Below are 22,585 nucleotides of genomic sequence, written 5' to 3' on the forward strand. Positions count from 1 at the left end.
ACATTGTTTTAATCATTACCCACATTTTTTCTTAAGTACTTAAGTGATCAGCACCGCCCACCTTTTCTATTATTGGCTATTGTTCTCCATTTAACCTCACCACAGGTAACACTAATAGATCTCTGATGAAGCGCATGCGCGAAACGCATCAAATCTAGCACCCCTTGCACACCTGTGTTAGTGCCTCCCAACCGGTGTTTAAATAAACCACTTGGCATTCGAAGTTCCTGGTTCCTCGTTTTTTTTTTTTTTTTCAAGTATCCTTTTTTCAAGTATTATATATGTGTGTGTGTATATGTGTATATATATATATATATATATATATATATATATATGTAAATACATATATATATAATATATAATATATATATATATATATATATATGTAAATACATATATATATATATATATATAATATATAATATATATATATATATATATATATATATATATGTATGTAAATACACATATATATGTATGTAAATACACATATATATATATATATATATATGTATGTGTATATATATATATATATATATATATATATATGTATGTGTATGTATATATGTATATATATATATATGTGTATATATATATATATATATATATATATATATATATATATATATATATATATATATATATATATGTATGTATGTAAATACATATATATAAATACATGTGTATGTATCAGTGATATCTCTATTTGAGGACAGCACCCAGGCAGTGATTACATCTGAGTGGAAGAAGTGCTGGGCTACCAGCTAATTGTATATATTATGAGACATCCATTTTTCAAAAACAAAGCACTGTAATATGTTTTAAAACATATAGTACAGGGAACATTTTTGAGTATCATGTCCCTTTTTAAATGCTGATTTAAACTATACATAGAACATGTCTCTCTTTATTTTATTACAATAAATAACCAGTTAGTTCCTTCATCTGATAAATAGTTTTGTTTTGTTTCTTTTTCTCAGAGAAGAATAATTGTTATCGGTGAAGTGGAACCAACAGATGAAGAATGTGAATGGCACAGTGATACAGAGGATGAAGAAAAAATATCAGTATGTACAATACACAAGTATTTGTTTTATTTTACTGTCACGCCCTTTCTGTTTTACATTATAAAACATGGACTATGATATGACAACACAGTCTGTGGTGAAGGATACTAGCAAAATCTAGCATTGTTTAAAGTGATGGTAAACCTAACAGATTATCATAGAGCTGAATGTGCCCTGTTGTCTACCTCTATATAGTTTTATCTTGTTACTTGCAGCTGGCCTCCTGCTCTATTCAGCATTTTTTTTTATGCTCTGACATGGCAGGTGATACAGCCAATGGAAAGTTGTACCATAGATTATCAAAGAATGGTGCATATATGCACAGTACTTGCCATCATACAATGCTGCTCAGTACTTCTATCTTTACTCACTTTAAAGGGACATAACACTCATATGTTAAATCACTTGAAACTGATGCAGTATAACTGTAAAAAGCTGAGAGGAAAATATCACCTGAGCATCTCTATGTAAAAAAGGAAGATATTTTACCTCACAATTTCCTCAGCTCAGCAGAGAAAGTTATACTCAGTTACTCCCAGCTGCAGGTAAAAAAATGCAGAAATGAACAGCAGCCAATCAGCATCAGCAGTGCTGAGGTCATGAACTCTTACTGTGATCTCATGAGATTTGACTTAACTCTCATGAGATTTCATAGTAAGCTTCCTTTACCTGATTGGTGAAATAATATGAGAGTTCACAATGCTCGTCCCTTCAGATGTCCCAGGACAAACACACTAAAATGCTGCTTAGAAATCCTTTACAATGGGATGTGGCTACTGAGGAACTTTTGAGGTAAAATATCTTTCTTTTTTACATAGAGATGTTCAGGTGATATTTTCTAGTCAGCTTTTTACAGCTATGCTGCATCACTTTCAAGTGTTTAAACATTTGGGTATTATGGCCCTTTAAGCTAGGTGTTTATAAACCGGTTTTAGTATGTTTTCCTAATATCCAGAGAGAAGTTAACTAATTTATCTCTCATACTGATATCTGTTAAAATGTATTAACATTTCTGTATTTAACTCTGGCATTTTATATAGACAGATTTGAAAAACAAGGCAACAATAGCAGATAAAGAAGAACCAGATGCAGAAAATTGTAAGGGAATTCCAGACTTTTGGCTTACCATCCTTAAAAATATAGATATGATAAACCCACCTTTGCAAGTAAGTAATTTGTTTCATATAGGAATCTGGTGCATTTTGCTTAAACCTAGGAAATGTATTTCTCCAACATAGGTGTGTCCGGTCCACGGCGTCATCCTTACTTGTGGGATATTCTCTTCCCCAACAGGAAATGGCAAAGAGCCCAGCAAAGCTGGTCACATGATCCCTCCTAGGCTCCGCCTACCCCAGTCATTCTCTTTGCCGTTGTACAGGCAACATCTCCACGGAGATGGCTTAGAGTTTTTTAGTGTTTAACTGTAGTTTTTATTATTCAATCAAGAGTTTGTTATTTTAAAATAGTGCTGGTATGTACTATTTACTCAGAAACAGAAAAGAGAAGAAGATTTCTGTTTGTATGAGGAAAATGATTTTAGCAACCGTTACTAAAATCCATGGCTGTTCCACACAGGACTGTTGAGAGGAATTAACTTCAGTTGGGGGAACAGTGAGCAGTCTCTTGCTGCTTGAGGTATGACACATTCTAACAAGACGATGTAATGCTGGAAGCTGTCATTTTCTTCTGTTATGTGTGATCAGTCCACGGGTCATCATTACTTCTGGGATATAACTCCTCCCCAACAGGAAATGCAAGAGGATTCACCCAGCAGAGCTGCATATAGCTCCTCCCCTCTACGTCAGTCCCAGTCATTCTCTTGCACCCAACGACTAGATAGGATGTGTGAGAGGACTATGGTGATTATACTTAGTTTTTATGACTTCAATCAAAAGTTTGTTATTTTAAAATAGCACCGGAGCGTGTTATTACTTCTCTGGCAGAGTTTGAGGAAGAATCTGACAGAGATTTTTTACTATGATTTTAACCGGAGTCGTTAAGATCATATTGCTGTTCTCGACCATCTGAGGGAGGTAAAGGCTTCAGATCAGGGGACAGCGGGCAGATGAATCTGCATTGAGGTATGTGGCAGTTTTTATTTTCTGAATGGAATTGATGAGAAAAGCCTGCCATACCGTTAAAATGACATGTATGTATACACTTCAGTATTCTGGGGATGGTATTTCACCGGAACTACTGTGTTAAGGTCACTAATCCTTTTAATAACTATTCTCATGTTAAACGTTTTTGCTGGAATGTAGAATCGTTTACATTGCTGAGGTACTGTGTGAATAAATGTTTGGGCATTATTTTCCACTTGGCAGTTTTTTGCTTTAATTGTGACAGTTTCGTTTCTCTTCACTGCTGTGTGGGAGAGGGAGGGGCCGTTTTTGGCGCTCTTTGCTACGCATCAAAAAATTCCAGTCAGCTACTTTTATATGTCCTGCATGATCCGGTTCATCTCTGACAGATCTCAGGGGTCTTCAAACTTCTTTGAAGGGAGGTAAATTCTCTCAGCAGAGCTGTGAGAATTCTTATAGTGACTGTGTATAAAAAACGTTGTTTTGTTTTCTTATGTACAAATTTAATTAGTGTTGTTTTTTACTAATGGGAACAAACCTTTGCTAAAAGTTGTGTTGTTTTAAAATTTGATGCAATAACTGTTTTTCAGTTCATTATTTCAACTGTCATTTAATCGTTAGTACCTCTTTGAGGCACAGTACGTTTTTTGCTAAAAAAGATTATAACCAAGTTGTAAGTTTTTTGCTAGTGTGTTAAACATGTCTGACTCAGAGGAAGATATCTGTGTCATTTGTTCCAATGCCAAGGTGGAGCCCAATAGAAATTTATGTACTAACTGTATTGATGCTACTTTAAATAAAAGTCAATCTGTACAATGTGAACAAATTTCACCAAACAGCGAGGGGAGAGTTATGCCGACTAACTCGCCTCACGCGACAGTACCTGCATCTCCCGCCCGGGAGGTGCGTGATATTTTGGCGCCTAGTACATCTGGGCGGCCATTACAGATAACATTACAAGATATGGCTACTGTTATGACTGAAGTTTTGTCTAAATTACCTGAACTAAGAGGCAAGCGTGATCACTCTGGGGTGAGAACAGAGTGCGCTGACAATGCTAGGGCCATGTCTGATACTGCGTCACAGCTCGCAGAGCATGAGGACGGAGAGCTTCATTCTGTGGGTGACGGTTCTGATCCAAACAGATTGGACTCAGATATTTCAAATTTTAAATTTAAATTGGAGAACCTCCGTGTACTACTAGGGGAGGTCTTAGCAGCTCTCAACGATTGTAACACTGTTGCAATACCAGAGAAACTGTGTAGGTTGGATAAATACTTTGCGGTACCGGCGAGTACTGACGTTTTTCCTATACCTAAGAGACTAACTGAAATTGTTACTAAGGAGTGGGATAGACCCGGTGTGCCGTTCTCACCCCCTCCAATATTTAGAAAGATGTTTCCAATAGACGCCACCACTCGGGACTTATGGCAAACGGTCCCCAAGGTGGAGGGAGCAGTTTCTACTTTAGCTAAGCGTACCACTATCCCGGTGGAGGATAGCTGTGCTTTCTCAGATCCAATGGATAAAAAATTAGAGGGTTACCTTAAGAAAATGTTTGTTCAACAAGGTTTTATATTACAACCCCTTGCATGTATCGCGCCGATTACGGCTGCGGCAGCATTTTGGATTGAGTCGCTTGAAGAGAACCTTAGTTCCTCTACGCTAGACGACATTACGGACAGGCTTAGAGTCCTTAAACTAGCTAATTCTTTCATTTCGGAGGCCGTAGTACATTTAACCAAACTTACGGCTAAGAACTCAGGATTCGCCATACAGGCACGCAGGGCACTGTGGCTAAAATCCTGGTCAGCTGATGTTACTTCTAAGTCCAAATTACTTAATATACCTTTCAAGGGGCAGTCCTTATTCGGGCCCGGTTTGAAAGAAATTATCGCTGACATTACGGGAGGTAAGGGCCACGCCCTACCTCAAGACAAGGCCAAAGCTAAGGCTAGACAGTCTAATTTTCGTCCCTTTCGGAATTTCAAAACAGGAGCAGCATCAACCTCCACTGCACCAAAACAGGAAGGAGCTGTTGCTCGTTACAGGCAAGGCTGGAAGCCTAACCAGTCCTGGAACAAAAGCAAGCAGGCCAGGAAACCTGCTGCTGCCCCAAAGACAGCATGAACCGAGAGCCCCCGATCCGGGACCGGATCTAGTAGGGGGCAGACTCTCTCTCTTCGCCCAGGCCTGGGCAAGAGATGTTCAGGATCCCTGGGCACTAGAGATCATATCTCAGGGATACCTTCTAGACTTCAAATTATCTCCCCCAAGAGGGAGATTTCATCTGTCAAGGTTGTCAACAAACCAGATAAAGAAAGAAGCGTTTCTACGCTGCGTACAAGATCTGTTAACAATGGGAGTGATCCATCCGGTTCCGTGGTCGGAACAAGGACAAGGGTTCTACTCAAACCTGTTTGTGGTTCCCAAAAAAGAGGGAACTTTCAGGCCAATCTTAGATTTAAAGACTCTAAACAAATTCCTAAGAGTTCCATCGTTCAAAATGGAAACTATTCGGACAATTTTACCCATGATCCAAGAGGGTCAGTACATGACCACAGTGGATTTAAAGGATGCTTACCTTCACATACCGATCCACAAAGATCATCACCGGTATCTAAGGTTTGCCTTCCTAGACAGGCACTACCAGTTTGTAGCTCTTCCATTCGGATTGGCTACGGCTCCAAGAATCTTCACAAAGGTTCTGGGTGCCCTTCTAGCGGTACTAAGACCGCGAGGGATTTCGGTAGCTCCGTACCTAGACGACATTCTAATACAAGCTTCAAGCTTTCAAACTGCCAAGTCTCATACAGAGTTAGTTCTGGCATTTCTAAGGTCGCATGGATGGAAAGTGAACGAAAAGAAGAGTTCTCTCTTTCCTCTCACAAGAGTTCCATTCTTGGGGACTCTTATAGATTCTGTAGAAATGAAGATTTACCTGACAGAAGACAGGTTAACAAAACTTCAAAATGCATGCCGCGTCCTTCATTCCATTCAACACCCGTCAGTAGCTCAATGCATGGAGGTGATCGGCTTAATGGTAGCGGCAATGGACATAGTACCTTTTGCACGCCTACACCTCAGACCGCTGCAACTATGCATGCTAAGTCAGTGGAATGGGGATTACTCAGATTTGTCCCCTACTCTGAATCTGAATCAAGAGACCAGAAATTCTCTTCTATGGTGGCTTCATCGGCCACACCTGTCCAGGGGAATGCCATTCAGCAGGCCAGACTGGACAATTGTAACAACAGACGCCAGCCTACTAGGTTGGGGCGCTGTCTGGAATTCTCTGAAGGCTCAGGGACTATGGAATCAGGAGGAGAGTCTCCTTCCAATAAACATTCTGGAATTGAGAGCAGTTCTCAATGCCCTTCTGGCTTGGCCCCAGTTAATAACTCGGGGGTTCATCAGGTTTCAGTCGGACAACATCACGACTGTAGCTTACATCAACCATCAGGGAGGGACAAGAAGCTCCCTAGCAATGATGGAAGTATCAAAGATAATTCGCTGGGCAGAGTCTCACTCTTGCCACCTGTCAGCAATCCACATCCCGGGAGTGGAGAACTGGGAGGCGGATTTCTTGAGTCGCCAGACTCTTCATCCGGGGGAGTGGGAACTTCATCCGGAGGTCTTTGCCCAAATACTTCGACGTTGGGGCAAACCAGAGATAGATCTCATGGCGTCTCGCCAGAACGCCAAACTTCCTCGCTACGGGTCCAGATCCAGGGATCCGGGAGCAGTTCTGATAGATGCTTTGACAGCACCTTGGAACTTCAGGATGGCTTATGTGTTTCCACCCTTCCCGCTGCTTCCTCGATTGATTGCCAAAATCAAACAGGAGAGAGCATCAGTAATTCTAATAGCACCTGCTTGGCCACGCAGGACTTGGTATGCAGATCTAGTGGACATGTCATCCTGTCCGCCTTGGTCTCTACCTCTAAGACAGGACCTTCTGATACAGGGTCCATTCAAACATCAAAATCTAACTTCTCTGAAGCTGACTGCTTGGAAATTGAACGCTTGATTTTATCAAAACGTGGTTTTTCTGAGTCGGTTATTGATACCCTGATTCAGGCTAGGAAGCCTGTTACCAGAAGGATTTACCATAAAATATGGCGGAAATACTTATACTGGTGCGAATCCAAAGGTTACTCCTGGAGTAAGGTTAGGATCGCTAGGATATTGTCTTTTCTACAAGAAGGTTTAGAAAAGGGTTTATCAGCTAGTTCATTAAAGGGACAGATTTCAGCTCTGTCCATCTTGTTACACAGACGTCTGTCAGAAAATCCAGACGTCCAGTCCTTTTGTCAGGCTTTAGCTAGGATCAAGCCTGTGTTTAAAGCTGTTGCTCCACCATGGAGTTTAAACTTAGTTCTTAACGTTTTACAGGGTGTTCCGTTTGAACCCCTTCATTCCATTGATATAAAAATGTTATCTTGGAAAGTTCTGTTTTTAATGGCTATTTCCTCGGCTCGAAGAGTCTCTGAGTTATCAGCCTTACATTGTGATTCCCCTTATCTGATTTTTCACTCAGACAAGGTAGTTCTGCGTACTAAACCTGGGTTCTTACCTAAGGTAGTCACTAACAGGAACATCAATCAAGAGATTGTTGTCCCATCCTTGTGTCCAAATCCTTCTTCAAAGAAGGAACGTCTTTTACACAATCTGGATGTAGTTCGTGCCCTCAAGTTCTACTTGCAGGCAACTAAAGATTTTCGCCAAACTTCTTCCTTGTTTGTCGTTTACTCTGGACAGAGGAGAGGTCAAAAAGCTTCTGCTACCTCTCTCTCTTTTTGGCTTCGTAGCATAATACGTTTAGCCTATGAGACTGCTGGACAGCAGCCTCCTGAAAGAATTACAGCTCACTCCACTAGAGCTGTGGCTTCCACTTGGGCCTTTAAGAATGAGGCCTCTGTTGAACAGATTTGCAAGGCTGCAACTTGGTCTTCGCTTCATACTTTTTCCAAATTTTACAAATTTGACACTTTTGCTTCTTCGGAGGCTATTTTTGGGAGAAAGGTTCTTCAGGCAGTGGTTCCTTCTGTATAATGAGCCTGCCTATCCCTCCCGTCATCCGTGTACTTTTGCTTTGGTATTGGTATCCCAGAAGTAATGATGACCCGTGGACTGATCACACATAACAGAAGAAAACATAATTTATGCTTACCTGATAAATTCCTTTCTTCTGTTGTGTGATCAGTCCACGGCCCGCCCTGTTTTAAGGCAGGTAAATATCTTTTAAATTATACTCCAGTCACCACTTCACCCTTGGTTACTCCTTTCTCGTTGTTTCTTGGTCGAATGACTGGGACTGACGTAGAGGGGAGGAGCTATATGCAGCTCTGCTGGGTGAATCCTCTTGCATTTCCTGTTGGGGAGGAGTTATATCCCAGAAGTAATGATGACCCGTGGACTGATCACACAACAGAAGAAAGGAATTTATCAGGTAAGCATAAATTATGTTTTCCCTATGGGATCCGGTAAGCCATGTTTATTAAGATAGTAAATAAGGGCTTCACAAGGGCTTATTAAGACTGTAGACTTTTTCTGGGCTAAATCGATTCATTATTAACACATATTTAGCCTTGAGGAATCATTTAATCTGGGTATTTTGATAAGATTATATCGGCAGGCACTTTTTTAGACTCCTTATTCTTTAGGGGCTTTCCCAAATCATAGGCAGAGCCTCATTTTCGCGCCGGTGTTGCGCACTTGTTTTTGAGAGGCATGACATGCAGTCGCATGTGTGAGGAGCTCTGATACTTAGAAAAGACTTTCTGAAGGCGTCATTTGGTATCGTATTCCCCTTTGGGCTTGGTTGGGTCTCAGCAAAGCAGATACCAGGGACTGTAAAGGGGTTAAAGTTAAAAACGGCTCCGGTTCCGTTATTTTAAGGGTTAAAGCTTCCAAATTTGGTGTGCAATACTTTTAAGGCTTTAAGACACTGTGGTGAAATTTTGGTGAATTTTGAACAATTCCTTCATATTTTTTCGCAATTGCAGTAATAAAGTGTGTTCAGTTTAAAATTTAAAGTGACAGTAACGGTTTTATTTTAAAACGTTTTTTGTACTTTGTTATCAAGTTTATGCCTGTTTAACATGTCTGAACTACCAGATAGACTGTGTTCTGAATGTGGGGAAGCCAGAGTTCCTTCTCATTTAAATAAATGTGATTTATGTGACAATGACAATGATGCCCAAGATGATTCCTCAAGTGAGGGGAGTAAGCATGGTACTGCATCATTCCCTCCTTCGTCTACACGAGTCTTGCCCACTCAGGAGGCCCCTAGTACATCTAGCGTGCCAATACTCCTTACTATGCAACAATTAACGGCTGTAATGGATAATTCTGTCAAAAACATTTTAGCCAAAATGCACTCTTATCAGCGTAAGCGCGACTGCTCTGTTTTAGATACTGAAGAGCATGACGACGCTGATAATAATGGTTCTGAAGGGCCCCTAAACCAGTCTGATGGGGCCAGGGAGGTTTTGTCTGAGGGAGAAATTACAGATTCAGGGAACATTTCTCAACAAGCTGAACCTGATGTGATTACGTTTAAATTTAAGTTGGAACATCTCCGCGCTCTGCTTAAGGAGGTATTATCCACTCTGGATGATTGTGACAATTTGGTCATCCCAGAGAAGCTATGTAAAATGGACAAGTTCCTAGAGGTCCCGGGGCTCCCAGAAGCTTTTCCTATACCCAAGCGGGTGGCGGACATTGTAAATAAAGAATGGGAAAGGCCCGGTATTCCTTTCGTCCCTCCCCCCATATTTAAAAAATTGTTTCCTATGGTCGACCCCAGAAAGGACTTATGGCAGACAGTCCCCAAGGTCGAGGGAGCGGTTTCCACTTTAAACAAACGCACCACTATACCCATAGAAGATAGTTGTGCTTTCAAAGATCCTACGGATAAAAAATTAGAAGGTTTACTTAAAAAGATGTTTGTTCAGCAGGGTTACCTTCTACAGCCAATTTCATGCATTGTCCCTGTCGCTACAGCCGCATGTTTCTGGTTCGATGAGCTGGTAAAGGCGGTCGATAGTGATTCTCCTCCTTATGAGGAGATTATGGACAGAATCAATGCTCTCAAATTGGCTAATTCTTTCACCCCAGACGCCACTTTGCAATTGGCTAGGTTAGCGGCTAAGAATTCTGGGTTTGCTATTGTGGCGCGCAGAGCGCTTTGGTTGAAATCTTGGTCAGCTGATGCGTCTTCCAAGAACAAGCTACTTAACATTCCTTTCAAGGGGAAAACACTGTTTGGCCCTGACTTGAAAGAGATTATCTCTGATATCACTGGGGGTAAGGGCCATGCCCTTCCTCAGGATCGGCCTTTCAAGGCCAAAAATAAACCTAATTTTCGTCCCTTTCGTAGAAACGGACCAGCCCAAAGTGCTACGTCCTCTAAGCAAGAGGGTAATACTTCTCAAGCCAAGCAAGCTTGGAGACCAATGCAAGGCTGGAACAAGGGAAAGCAGGCCAAGAAACCTGCCACTGCTACCAAGACAGCATGAAATGTTGGCTCCCGATCCGGGACCGGATCTGGTGGGGGGCAGACTCTCTCTCTTCGCTCAGGCTTGGGCAAGAGATGTTCTGGATCCTTGGACACTAGAAATAGTCTCCCAAGGTTATCTTCTGGAATTCAAGGGGCTTCCCCCAAGGGGGAGGTTCCACAGGTCTCAGTTGTCTTCAGACCACATAAAAAGACAGGCATTCTTACATTGTGTGGAAGACCTGTTAACAATGGGAGTGATTCATCCTGTTCCATTAGGAGAACAAGGGATGGGGTTCTACTCCAATCTGTTCATAGTTCCCAAAAAAGAGGGAACGTTCAGACCAATCTTAGATCTCAAGATCTTAAACAAGTTTCTCAAGGTTCCATCGTTCAAGATGGAAACCATTCGAACAATTCTTCCTTCCATCCAGGAAGGTCAATTCATGACCACGGTGGATTTAAAGGATGCGTATCTACATATTCCTATCCACAAGGAACATCATCGGTTCCTAAGGTTCGCATTCCTGGACAAGCATTACCAGTTCGTGGCGCTTCCTTTCGGGTTAGCCACTGCTCCAAGGATTTTCACAAAGGTACTAGGGTCCCTTCTAGCTGTGCTAAGACCAAGGGGCATTGCTGTAGTACCTTACTTGGACGACATTCTGATTCAAGCGTCGTCCCTTCCTCAAGCAAAGGCTCACACGGACATCGTCCTGGCCTTTCTCAGATCTCACGGATGGAAAGTGAACGTGGAAAAGAGTTCTCTATCTCCGTCGACAAGGGTTCCCTTCTTGGGAACAATAATAGACTCCTTAGAAATGAGGATTTTTCTGACAGAGGCCAGAAAAACAAGACTTCTAGACTCTTGTCGGATACTTCATTCCGTTCCTCTTCCTTCCATAGCGCAGTGCATGGAAGTGATAGGTTTGATGGTAGCGGCAATGGACATAGTTCCTTTTGCGCGCATTCATCTAAGACCATTACAACTGTGCATGCTCAGTCAGTGGAATGGGGACTATACAGACTTGTCTCCGAGGATACAAGTAAATCAGAGGACCAGAGACTCACTCCGTTGGTGGCTGTCCCTGGACAACCTGTCACAAGGGATGACCTTCCGCAGACCAGAGTGGGTCATTGTCACGACCGACGCCAGTCTGATGGGCTGGGGCGCGGTCTGGGGATCCCTGAAAGCTCAGGGTCTTTGGTCTCGGGAAGAATCTCTTCTACCGATAAATATTCTGGAACTGAGAGCGATATTCAATGCTCTCAAGGCTTGGCCTCAGCTAGCGAGGGCCAAGTTCATACGGTTTCAATCAGACAACATGACAACTGTTGCGTACATCAACCATCAGGGGGGAACAAGGAGTTCCCTGGCGATGGAAGAAGTGACCAAAATCATTCAATGGGCGGAGTCTCACTCCTGCCACCTGTCTGCAATCCACATCCCAGGAGTGGAAAATTGGGAAGCGGATTTTCTGAGTCGTCAGACATTGCATCCGGGGGAGTGGGAACTCCATCCGGAAATCTTTGTCCAAATCACTCAACTGTGGGGCATTCCAGACATGGATCTGATGGCCTCTCGTCAGAACTGCAAAGTTCCTTGCTACGGGTCCAGATCCAGGGATCCCAAGGCGGCTCTAGTGGATGCACTAGTAGCACCTTGGACCTTCAAACTAGCTTATGTATTCCCGCCGTTTCCTCTCATCCCCAGGCTGGTAGCCAGGATCAATCAGGAGAGGGCGTCGGTGATCTTGATAGCTCCTGCGTGGCCACGCAGGACTTGGTATGCAGATCTGGTGAATATGTCATCGGCTCCACCATGGAAGCTACCTTTGAGACGAGACCTTCTTGTTCAAGGTCCGTTCGAACATCCGAATCTGGTCTCACTCCAGCTGACTGCTTGGAGATTGAACGCTTGATCTTATCGAAGCGAGGGTTCTCAGATTCTGTTATCGATACTCTTGTTCAGGCCAGAAAGCCTGTAACTAGAAAGATTTACCACAAAATTTGGAAAAAATATATCTGTTGGTGTGAATCTAAAGGATTCCCTTGGGACAAGGTTAAGATTCCTAAGATTCTATCCTTCCTTCAAGAAGGATTGGAAAAAGGATTATCTGCAAGTTCCCTGAAGGGACAGATTTCTGCCTTGTCTGTGTTACTTCACAAAAAGCTGGCAGCTGTGCCAGATGTTCAAGCCTTTGTTCAGGCTCTGGTTAGAATCAAGCCTGTTTACAAACCTTTGACTCCTCCTTGGAGTCTCAACTTAGTTCTTTCAGTTCTTCAGGGGGTTCCGTTTGAACCCTTACATTCCGTTGATATTAAGTTATTATCTTGGAAAGTTTTGTTTTTGGTTGCAATTTCTTCTGCTAGAAGAGTTTCAGAATTATCTGCTCTGCAGTGTTCTCCTCCTTATCTGGTGTTCCATGCAGATAAGGTGGTTTTACGTACTAAACCTGGTTTTCTTCCAAAAGTTGTTTCTAACAAAAACATTAACCAGGAGATTATCGTACCTTCTCTGTGCCCGAAACCAGTTTCAAAGAAGGAACGTTTGTTGCACAATTTGGATGTTGTTCGCGCTCTAAAATTCTATTTAGACGCTACAAAGGATTTTAGACAAACATCTTCCTTGTTTGTTGTTTATTCCGGTAAAAGGAGAGGTCAAAAAGCAACTTCTACCTCTCTCTCTTTTTGGATTAAAAGCATCATCAGATTGGCTTACGAGACTGCCGGACGGCAGCCTCCCGAAAGAATCACAGCTCATTCCACTAGGGCTGTGGCTTCCACATGGGCCTTCAAGAACGAGGCTTCTGTTGATCAGATATGTAGGGCAGCGACTTGGTCTTCACTGCACACTTTTACCAAATTTTACAAGTTTGATACTTTTGCTTCTTCTGAGGCTATTTTTGGGAGAAAGGTTTTGCAAGCCGTGGTGCCTTCCATCTAGGTGACCTGATTTGCTCCCTCCCATCATCCGTGTCCTAAAGCTTTGGTATTGGTTCCCACAAGTAAGGATGACGCCGTGGACCGGACACACCTATGTTGGAGAAAACAGAATTTATGTTTACCTGATAAATTACTTTCTCCAACGGTGTGTCCGGTCCACGGCCCGCCCTGGTTTTTTAATCAGGTCTGATAATTTATTTTCTTTAACTACAGTCACCACGGTATCATATGGTTTCTCCTATGCAAATATTCCTCCTTAACGTCGGTCGAATGACTGGGGTAGGCGGAGCCTAGGAGGGATCATGTGACCAGCTTTGCTGGGCTCTTTGCCATTTCCTGTTGGGGAAGAGAATATCCCACAAGTAAGGATGACGCCGTGGACCGGACACACCGTTGGAGAAAGTAATTTATCAGGTAAACATAAATTCTGTTATTTACTTCTGTTTGTTTAATAAAAGAAAAAATTTGAGGTTAGCAGCTTATTTAGAACAAATTTGCTCCCATGTTTATATTTTTCCTTACAAAACTGATTCCAGTGCAGCATATTGTCCACCTTTTTTTGTATATCAATATTTCCAGTACTTTTACTGTATTGTCTACAAAAAATGTAATTGTGTATATGAGGGTTATGTATCTACTGTACATTGAATTCTTAAAAATCTGTTTATACAAATGTACAGTATAAATTTGTGTCCAAATCTGTATAGTAGTTTTAGCTGAAACAAAATGTTGTTGATGTCAAATGACAATCTATGCAAGAGTAAGATGCTCTTGTTAGACTTTAAACACTTTGGTCCTTTTAAGGACACTATTGTAAAACAATTTAAGCATGTTAGCTTTGACTTAGAGCATGCTTTTTATAGTGTGTTGTGCTTTTTTCTTTTTTATATTAATTATTTTGATTGCTTTACTGCATTGATTATATTACCCTAGTGTACATCTATGCATATTTTGAAGTGATTGTAAATCCTAGATTTTCAAAAATGCTACACTGTATCTGTTCAGTTTAATAAAAGGGATCTTTATTCATGATGTTTACTGAATGTACGATAAAACATACATTTAATTATTTGCTTTGTTATACTAAACAAACATGCTCCGGCCACCCAAAACTTTTTTTTGTGTGTGTGTTTTTTTCTCTTTCCCATTAGGTGACATTTCAGCCTTTTAGCCAGTAGCCGTTTTAGCCATACAGCACTGTACATTTTAGATCCCTTTTATTTATTGCACATATACAACCTAGCATTTTTGAATTGCTAGGATTTACAACCAATTTTAAGAAAAAATATTAGATACTAGTGAATATAATTTCTTTCTAATGGTGGCGAGAGTCCATGAATCCTAATTCTTACACGTGTGGGAATACATCACCTGGCCACCAGGAGGCGGCAAAAAGAGAGCATTCAACTATCCCTCCCACTTCCTCTACCTTCCCAGTAGTTCTTTGCCTCGTCAAGGAAGCAGACAGAGATCAGAGACATGCAATTGTGGCCTAGTGGATAGCTAATGCATCTTGGAAGCAAGAGGTTTAGAGTTCAAATCCCAGCTCTGGGTGCAAAGTATTCGTATTGCATGTCATTCTAACCCGATTTTGTTTTGCTTCCACGTGTGATAGCTTGTCTCAAAAAGGAGATAATCCCTGCAATTGCTCATAGCTCCTGCATGGCCACAAAGGACGTGGTACACAGATCTCATAAGCTTGTTGTCTGCTCCTCCATGGACCTCCCTTTATCAAAATCTAGATTCTCTGAAGCCGACTATGTGGAGATTGAATGGTTGATTTTAACTCAGAGAGGATTCTCTTGAGTCTGTGATTGATACTTTAGTTTAGGCGTGTAAATCTGTGAAAAGACGCATATACCACAAGGTGTGGAGAGTGTATTTGTCCTAGTGTGCAGAACGTGTTTTTTTTTTGGAACAAGGTGAGAATACCATGCATTCTTCAGTTTTTACAAGGGCCTTTCAGCTAGTTCTCTTAAAGGGACAGTCTAGTCCAAAAAAAACTTTCATGATTCAGATAGGGCATGTAATTTTAAACAATTTTCCAATTTACTTTTATCACCAATTTTTCTTTGTTCTCTTGGTATTCTTAGTTGAAAGCTTAACCTAGGAGGTTCATATGCTAATTTCTTAGATCTTGAAGGCCGCCTCTTAAGAATGCATTTTAACAGTTTTTTCACCACTAGAGGGTGTTAGTTCATGTTTTTCATATAGATAACACTGTGCTCGTGAAGTTACCTGGGAGCCATCAATGATTGGCTAAACTGCAAGTCTGTCAAAGAACTGAAATAAAGGGGCAGTCTGCAGAGGCTTAGATACAAGATAATCACAGAGGTAAAAAATATATAAATATAACTGTTGGTTATGCAAAACTAGGGAATGGGTAAAAAAGAGATTATCTATCTTTTAAAACAATAACAATTCTGGTGTAGACTGTTCCTTTAAGGGCCAGATATCGTCTCTTTCGGTTTTGTTACATAGAAAGTTGGCACGTTTGCCTGTTGTTCGTTCAAGCTATGGTAAGAATCAAACCTGTCTTCAAGCCTATTTTTCCTCCTTAGAGTCTTAATCTTGTTCTTAAAGTTTTACAACATGTTCCTTTGAGCCTATGCATTCTCTTGATATCAATTTGCCTTCTTGAAAGGTTTTATTTTTGCTGGAGATTTCTACTACATGCAGAGTTTCTGAATTGTCTGCTCTTCAGTGTGATCCTCCTCATCTGGTTTTTCATCAAGATAAGACTGTCCTTTGGACGAAATCGGTATAGAACTACTGGGAGGGTAGAGGAAGTGGGAGATATAGTTGAATGCTCTGTTTGGGGTGTCTGTGCCTCCTCCTGGTGGCCAGGTGATGTATTCCCATATGTAAGAATTACGATTTGTGGACTCTCACCACCAAGAAAGAAAAAATTTATCAGGTAAGAATAAATTATATGTTTTAAACTGTTTGCAAGGTGCAGGAGGAGTGAAGTTTCATATTTAAAATGCAGGGTCTAATGTTATGATTTAGTTTTGTTTCAATGCTAACATTTTTACATTGCTTTATTTGTTACAAATGGCAGCATTATATTAAGAACATTTTACTTATAAGGAAATTACTTTTTATCTTTTAAAGGAATATGACGAGCCAATTTTAAAGCAGCTGCTAGATGTAAAAGTAAAATTTTCAGATCCCGATCAGCCAATGGTGAGTTTTTTTTGTTGTTGTTGGTTTTTTCCATACTAAAAATAATCCTTTCAACTTTTGGGTATATTTGTGCCATATGTTTGTTTATTACATTACTGCTAAAGGTTATTTAGTAAAATGTAGGTAACCTTATTGAAACCTTTTAAAATAAAGCATGATATTAGAAGTACACTATATGGCCAAACGTATGTGGACACCTAACCATCACATCTATATGAGCTTGTTGGATATCATATCACAAAACCATGGGCATTAGTATTGGAGTCGGCACCTCCTTTGCGGCTTTAACAGCACCACTGTTCCCTTTCACAGGACTTTGGAGTGTGTGGGAATTTGAGTGCATTTAGCCAAAAGAGCATTTGGGAGGTCAGGTCCTGATGATGGATGACCAGGTCTGGCTCGCAATAGGAATTCTAATTCATTCCATAGTTATTTAATGATAGGGCTATGTGCAGGCCACTCCAGTTCCTCCACACCAAACTTGTCACACCATGTCTTCATGGACCTTGCTTTGTGTACAAGAGCACAGTTTCATGCTAGAGCAGGAAAGGGTCTTCCCCAAACTGTTGCAACAAAGTTGGAAGCATCTAGTTGTCTAAAATGTCTTTGTATCCCGTAGCATTAAGATGACCCTACAGAAAACCTTGACTTGAGCAAGGAATTCTGGGCAAGTATGCTCAAAATGAGCTTTAGAATGACAGTCAGCTGATGGGCACTGAGTGATTCAATTTGTAAGGGAAGACTTGTCCCTATGTCTAATACAGGTTTTGAAGAGTTACTTTCTCAGTCCCTATTTGTAACATATACAAATAATTTATAAGGTAATCTCTGTGATAAGTGTTAGGGTGATATGCAATAAAAATAATTACAAAATGAGAAGGGCAAGGGTTTTTTTTTTTTTTTTTTTTTTTTTTTTTTTTTAATTTAAATTGTAAAGAGAGGGCTTCCTTGCTTCCAGAGTGTGACCGCATCCTGCCTTGGTGTACATATGATAAAATCCTCCCTAGCACCTAGTGATACAGGCATACTGGAAAGTGGGGCAGGTCTGATTTGCATCTTAAAGTGAAGGTAACATTTGATGAATGAAAGCCCGTTTTTTTTAAAATACCATTAAAAACAGGGGCACTTTCATTCATCAATGTTTAGAAGGCAGCCGTTTTGATTGAAAACTTACCTTTGTTTTTTTCACAGCCAGAGCAGCTTCCCCCACACGGAGATCCTCTCTTCACACGTCAGCAATGACTTCCTCCAACCAATGTGAAGAGAGGATCTCTGGGTGGGGAAAGCTGCTCTGGCTGTGCAAAGAAGAGAGGTAAGTTTTTAATCAAAACGGCTGCTTCTTAAACTTTGATGAATGAAAGTGCCCCTGTTTTTAATAGTATTTTTAAAAAACTAGCTCTCATTCATCAAAGTTTACCTTAACTTTAATGGGACATGTGACCCTTGATTTGATAGAGGGGCTTCTCTTTCAAATGTGAGGTCCCTGTCTCCCTTCATCTGAAGGGAGGATGATAGGTGCTGTTTGAAGTACTTCTCTCACTTCACTAAACATCTCTAAGGGTTAGTTTTGTAGGTAATTGCCAGTGAAACTGATCCTTCAGTGTGTGCCTTAATTCTTGCCATTTTTAATACACTAACAATGTTTATCCTTTAATTGGATATCATGTTTTTGCTTCTAGCAATCTTAGTTAAGCGGTAATCATGTGGCTTCCTTTATTTCATGTTTTGTATTTAATTTAAGTTTTGTATTTAATTTAAGCAGGACATAATGTGTCCCCCTGTCTGGTAACTATGTGATACACCTCACATAATTGTACTACTTACCCACTATTATTATTTTTTTCTCCAGTCTTTCACATTAGAGTTCCACTTTGGTCCTAATGACTACTTTACTAACACTGTTCTGACAAAAACCTACAAGATGAAGTCCGAGCCTGACTCAGCAGATCCCTTTTCATTTGAAGGCCCTGAAATTGTTGATTGTGAGGGGTAAGAACATTGCATGATGTTAACATTGATTTGTGCTGCAACATATATATGTTTCTATTCTAAAGCACATTTCAGCCACATAAACGGCATCTCAATTGTTTATTATGTGTAATGCACAAGATTGACCTTGTACTATATATAAAAAATATCCTGATTCTAAAAGACATATTGTGTTTTTTTTCTCATTGGATTCCCCCTTTGCTTAAAGGGACATTAAACACTTTGTGATGGTAATATAAAATGAGAAGTGTGTGTGTATGTATGTATATGTATGTATGTATGTATATGTATGTATATATGTATGTATGTATATGTATGTATGTGTATGTGTATGTATATGTATGTATGTATATGTATGTATATGTATGTGTATATATATATATATGTGTATATATATATATATATGTATGTATATATATATATATGTATGTGTATATATATATATATATATATATGTGTATATATATATATATTTCTCCTGTTAAGTGTGGTCAGTCCACGGGTCATCATTACTTCTGGGATATTAACTCCTCCCCAACAGGAAGTGCAAGAGGATCACCCAGTAGAGCTGCTATATAGCTCCTCCCCTCTACGTCACACCCAGTCATTCTCTTGCACCCAACTAATAGATAGGATGTGTGAGAGGACTGTGGTGACTATACTTAGTTTTTATATCTTCAATCAAAAGTTTGTTATTTTAAAACAGCACCGGAGTGTGTTGTTCCTTCTCAGGTAGAATTTGAAGAAGAATCTACCTGAGTTTTTGTATGATTTTAGCCGGCGTAGTTAAGATCATTTTGCTGTTCTCGGCCTTCTGAGGAGTGAGGTAAACTTCAGATCAGGGGACAGCGGGCAGGTTCACCTGCAAAGAGGTATGTAGCAGTATATTATTTTCTGAGGAATGGAATTGACTGAGAAAATACTGCCAATACCGATATAATGTAAGTTCAGCCTTAAATGCAGTAGTAGCAACTGGTATCAGGCTGTCATGTATGTATATTTACACTTCAGTATTCTGGGGAATGGCACTTCACTGGGATAATACTGTATGCATAAATTTTTTTTTAGCCTAACTTGCAGTGGGAACGACTAGCAACAGGCTTTCTAATGACACTTCATTTATTTGATGTTAAACGTTTTGCTGGCATGTTAAATCGTTTAATTATCTGAGGTACTGGGTGAAAAATTGTTTTGGGCACTGTTTTTTTCCACTTGGCGGTAGTTTTATTTAATTTAAGACAGTTTACTGATCTCCCTCACTGATGTGTGTGAGGGGGAGGGGCCTATTTTGGCGCTTTTGCTACGCATCAGAAATTCAGTCACAAGTCTGTTTTCTTCCCTGCATGATCCGGATCGTCTCTACAGAGCTCAAGGGTCTTCAAAAATTATTTTGAGGGAGGTAATCACTCACAGCAGACCTGTGAGATTGTGCTTTGACTGTGATAAAAAACGTTTTTATTATGTACATTTTTTCTGCTATGTAAGGGTTTGTTATTCATTACTATGGGGGCAATCCTTTGCTAAATTGTGTTTTTACCGGAAAGAATTTGAATTTATAATTTCTCCGGTTCATTATTACTCAACTGTCATAATTTTTTTCTGTGCTTCTTAAAGGCACAGTACGTTTTTCATATTACTTGTAAATTGAGTTGAAAAGTATTTCCAAGTCTGCTAGTTTATTTGCTAGTGTGTTAAACATGTCTGATTCAGAGGAATATCTCTGTGCTATATGTGCTAAAGCCAAAGTGGAGCCCAATAGAAATTTATGTACTAATTGCATTGATGCTACTTTAAATAAAAGTCACTCTGTACAAATTGAACAACATTCACCAAACAACGAGGGGAAAGTTATGCCGACTAACTTGCCTCACGTGTCAGTACCTGCATCTCCCGCTCGGGAGGTGCGTGATATGGTAACGCCGAGTACTTCAGGGCGGCCATTACAAATCACATTACAGGACATGGCTCATGTTATGACTGAAGTTTTGTCTAAATTACCAGAACTTAGAGGTAAGCGTGATCACTCTGGGGTGAGAACAGAGTGCGCTGATAATAATAGGGCCATGTCAGATACTGCGTCACAATATGCAGAACATGAGGACGGAGAGCTTCAATCTGCAGGTGACGGTTCTGATCCCAATAGAGTGGATTCAGACATTTCTAACTTTAAGTTTAAGCACCTCCGTGTACTGCTAGGGGAGGTATTAGCGTCTCTGAATGATTGTAACACCGTTGCAATTCCAGAGAAATTATGTAGGCTGGATAGATACTATGCGGTACCGGCGAGTACTGACGTATTTCCTATACCTAAGAGGCTTACAGAGATAATTACTAAGGAGTGGGATAGGCCCGGTGTACCCTTTTCCCCCCCTCCTGTATTTAGAAAAATGTTCCCAATAGACGCCACCACACGGGACTTATGGCAGACGGTCCCTAAGGTGGAGGGAGCGGTTTCTACTCTGGCTAAGCGTACCACTATCCCGGTGGAGGATAGCTGTGCTTTTTCAGATCCAATGGATAAAAAGTTAGAGGGTTACCTTAAGAAAATGTTTGTTCAACAAGGTTTTATATTGCAACCCCTTGCATGTATTGCGTCTGTCACGGCCGCTGCCGCTTTTTGGTCCGAGTCCCTGGAAGAGACTCTTGACTCAATAACTATAGATGAGATCTCAAACAAGCTTAAAACTATTAAGCTAGCTAATTCATTTGTTTCAGATGCCGTAGTACATTTAACTAAACTTACGGCTAAGAATTCCGGATTCGCCATCCAGGCACGCAGAGCACTTTGGCTAAAATCCTGGTCAGCTGACGTTACTTCTAAATCTAAATTACTTAACATACCTTTCAAAGGGCAGACCTTATTCGGGCCCGGTTTGAAAGAAATTATCGCTGACATTACTGGAGGTAAGGGCCATGCCCTACCTCAAGACAGAGCCAAACCTAGGGCTAGACAGTCTAATTTTCGTTCCTTTCGTAATTTCAAGGCAGGAGCAGCATCAACTTCCTCTACACCAAAACAGGAAGGAGCTGTTGCTCGCTACAGACAAGGCTGGAAACCTAACCAGTCCTGGAACAAGGGCAAGCAGGCCAGAAAACCTGCTACTGCCCCTAAGACAGCATGAAGTGAGGGCCCCCGATCCGGGAACGGATCTAGTGGGGGGCAGACTTTCTCTCTTCGCCCAGGCCTGGGCAAGAGATGTCCAGGATCCCTGGGCGTTAGAGATCATATCTCAGGGATATCTTCTGGACTTCAAATCCTCTCCCCCAAAAGGGAGATTTCATCTGTCAAGGTTGTCAACAAACCAAATAAAGAAAGAGGCGTTTCTACGCTGTGTACAAGATCTTTTACTAATGGGTGTGATCCATCCGGTTCTGCGGTCGGAACACGGTCAGGGGTTTTACTCAAATCTGTTTGTGGTTCCCAAGAAAGAGGGAACCTTCAGACCAATCTTGGATTTAAAGATCTTAAACAAATTCCTAAGAGTTCCATCGTTCAAAATGGAAACTATTCTGACAATCCTACCCATGATCCAAAAGGGTCAGTACATGACCACTGTGGATTTAAAGGATGCTTACCTTCACATACCGATTCACAAAGATCATTACCGGTATCTAAGGTTTGCCTTCCTAGACAGGCATTACCAGTTTGTAGCTCTTCCATTCGGATTGGCTACGGCTCCAAGAATCTTCACAAAGGTTCTGGGTGCTCTTCTGGCGGTACTAAGACCGCAAGGAATTTCGGTAGCTCCGTACCTAGACGACATTCTGATACAAGCTTCAAGCTTTCAAACTGCCAAGTCTCATACAGAGTTAGT

General features: G+C 40.8%; 1 protein-coding gene across 2 annotated transcripts in view; it reads left to right on the top strand.

The window, feature by feature from the left end:
• NAP1L4 (nucleosome assembly protein 1 like 4) overlaps positions 1-22,585 on the top strand; it is a 333,781-nt gene that overhangs the window by 99,920 nt on the left and 211,276 nt on the right. For both annotated transcript variants that reach the window (XM_053720431.1, XM_053720432.1), the window contains exons 5-8: positions 981-1,067; positions 2,108-2,233; positions 16,710-16,781; positions 18,631-18,770. In XM_053720431.1, coding sequence (XP_053576406.1) covers positions 981-1,067; positions 2,108-2,233; positions 16,710-16,781; positions 18,631-18,770 — 425 coding nt within the window. The remainder of the gene's footprint in view (positions 1-980; positions 1,068-2,107; positions 2,234-16,709; positions 16,782-18,630; positions 18,771-22,585) is intronic.

Source organism: Bombina bombina, chromosome 7 (assembly GCF_027579735.1).
Source record: "Bombina bombina isolate aBomBom1 chromosome 7, aBomBom1.pri, whole genome shotgun sequence".
Lineage (NCBI taxonomy): Eukaryota > Metazoa > Chordata > Amphibia > Anura > Bombinatoridae > Bombina > Bombina bombina.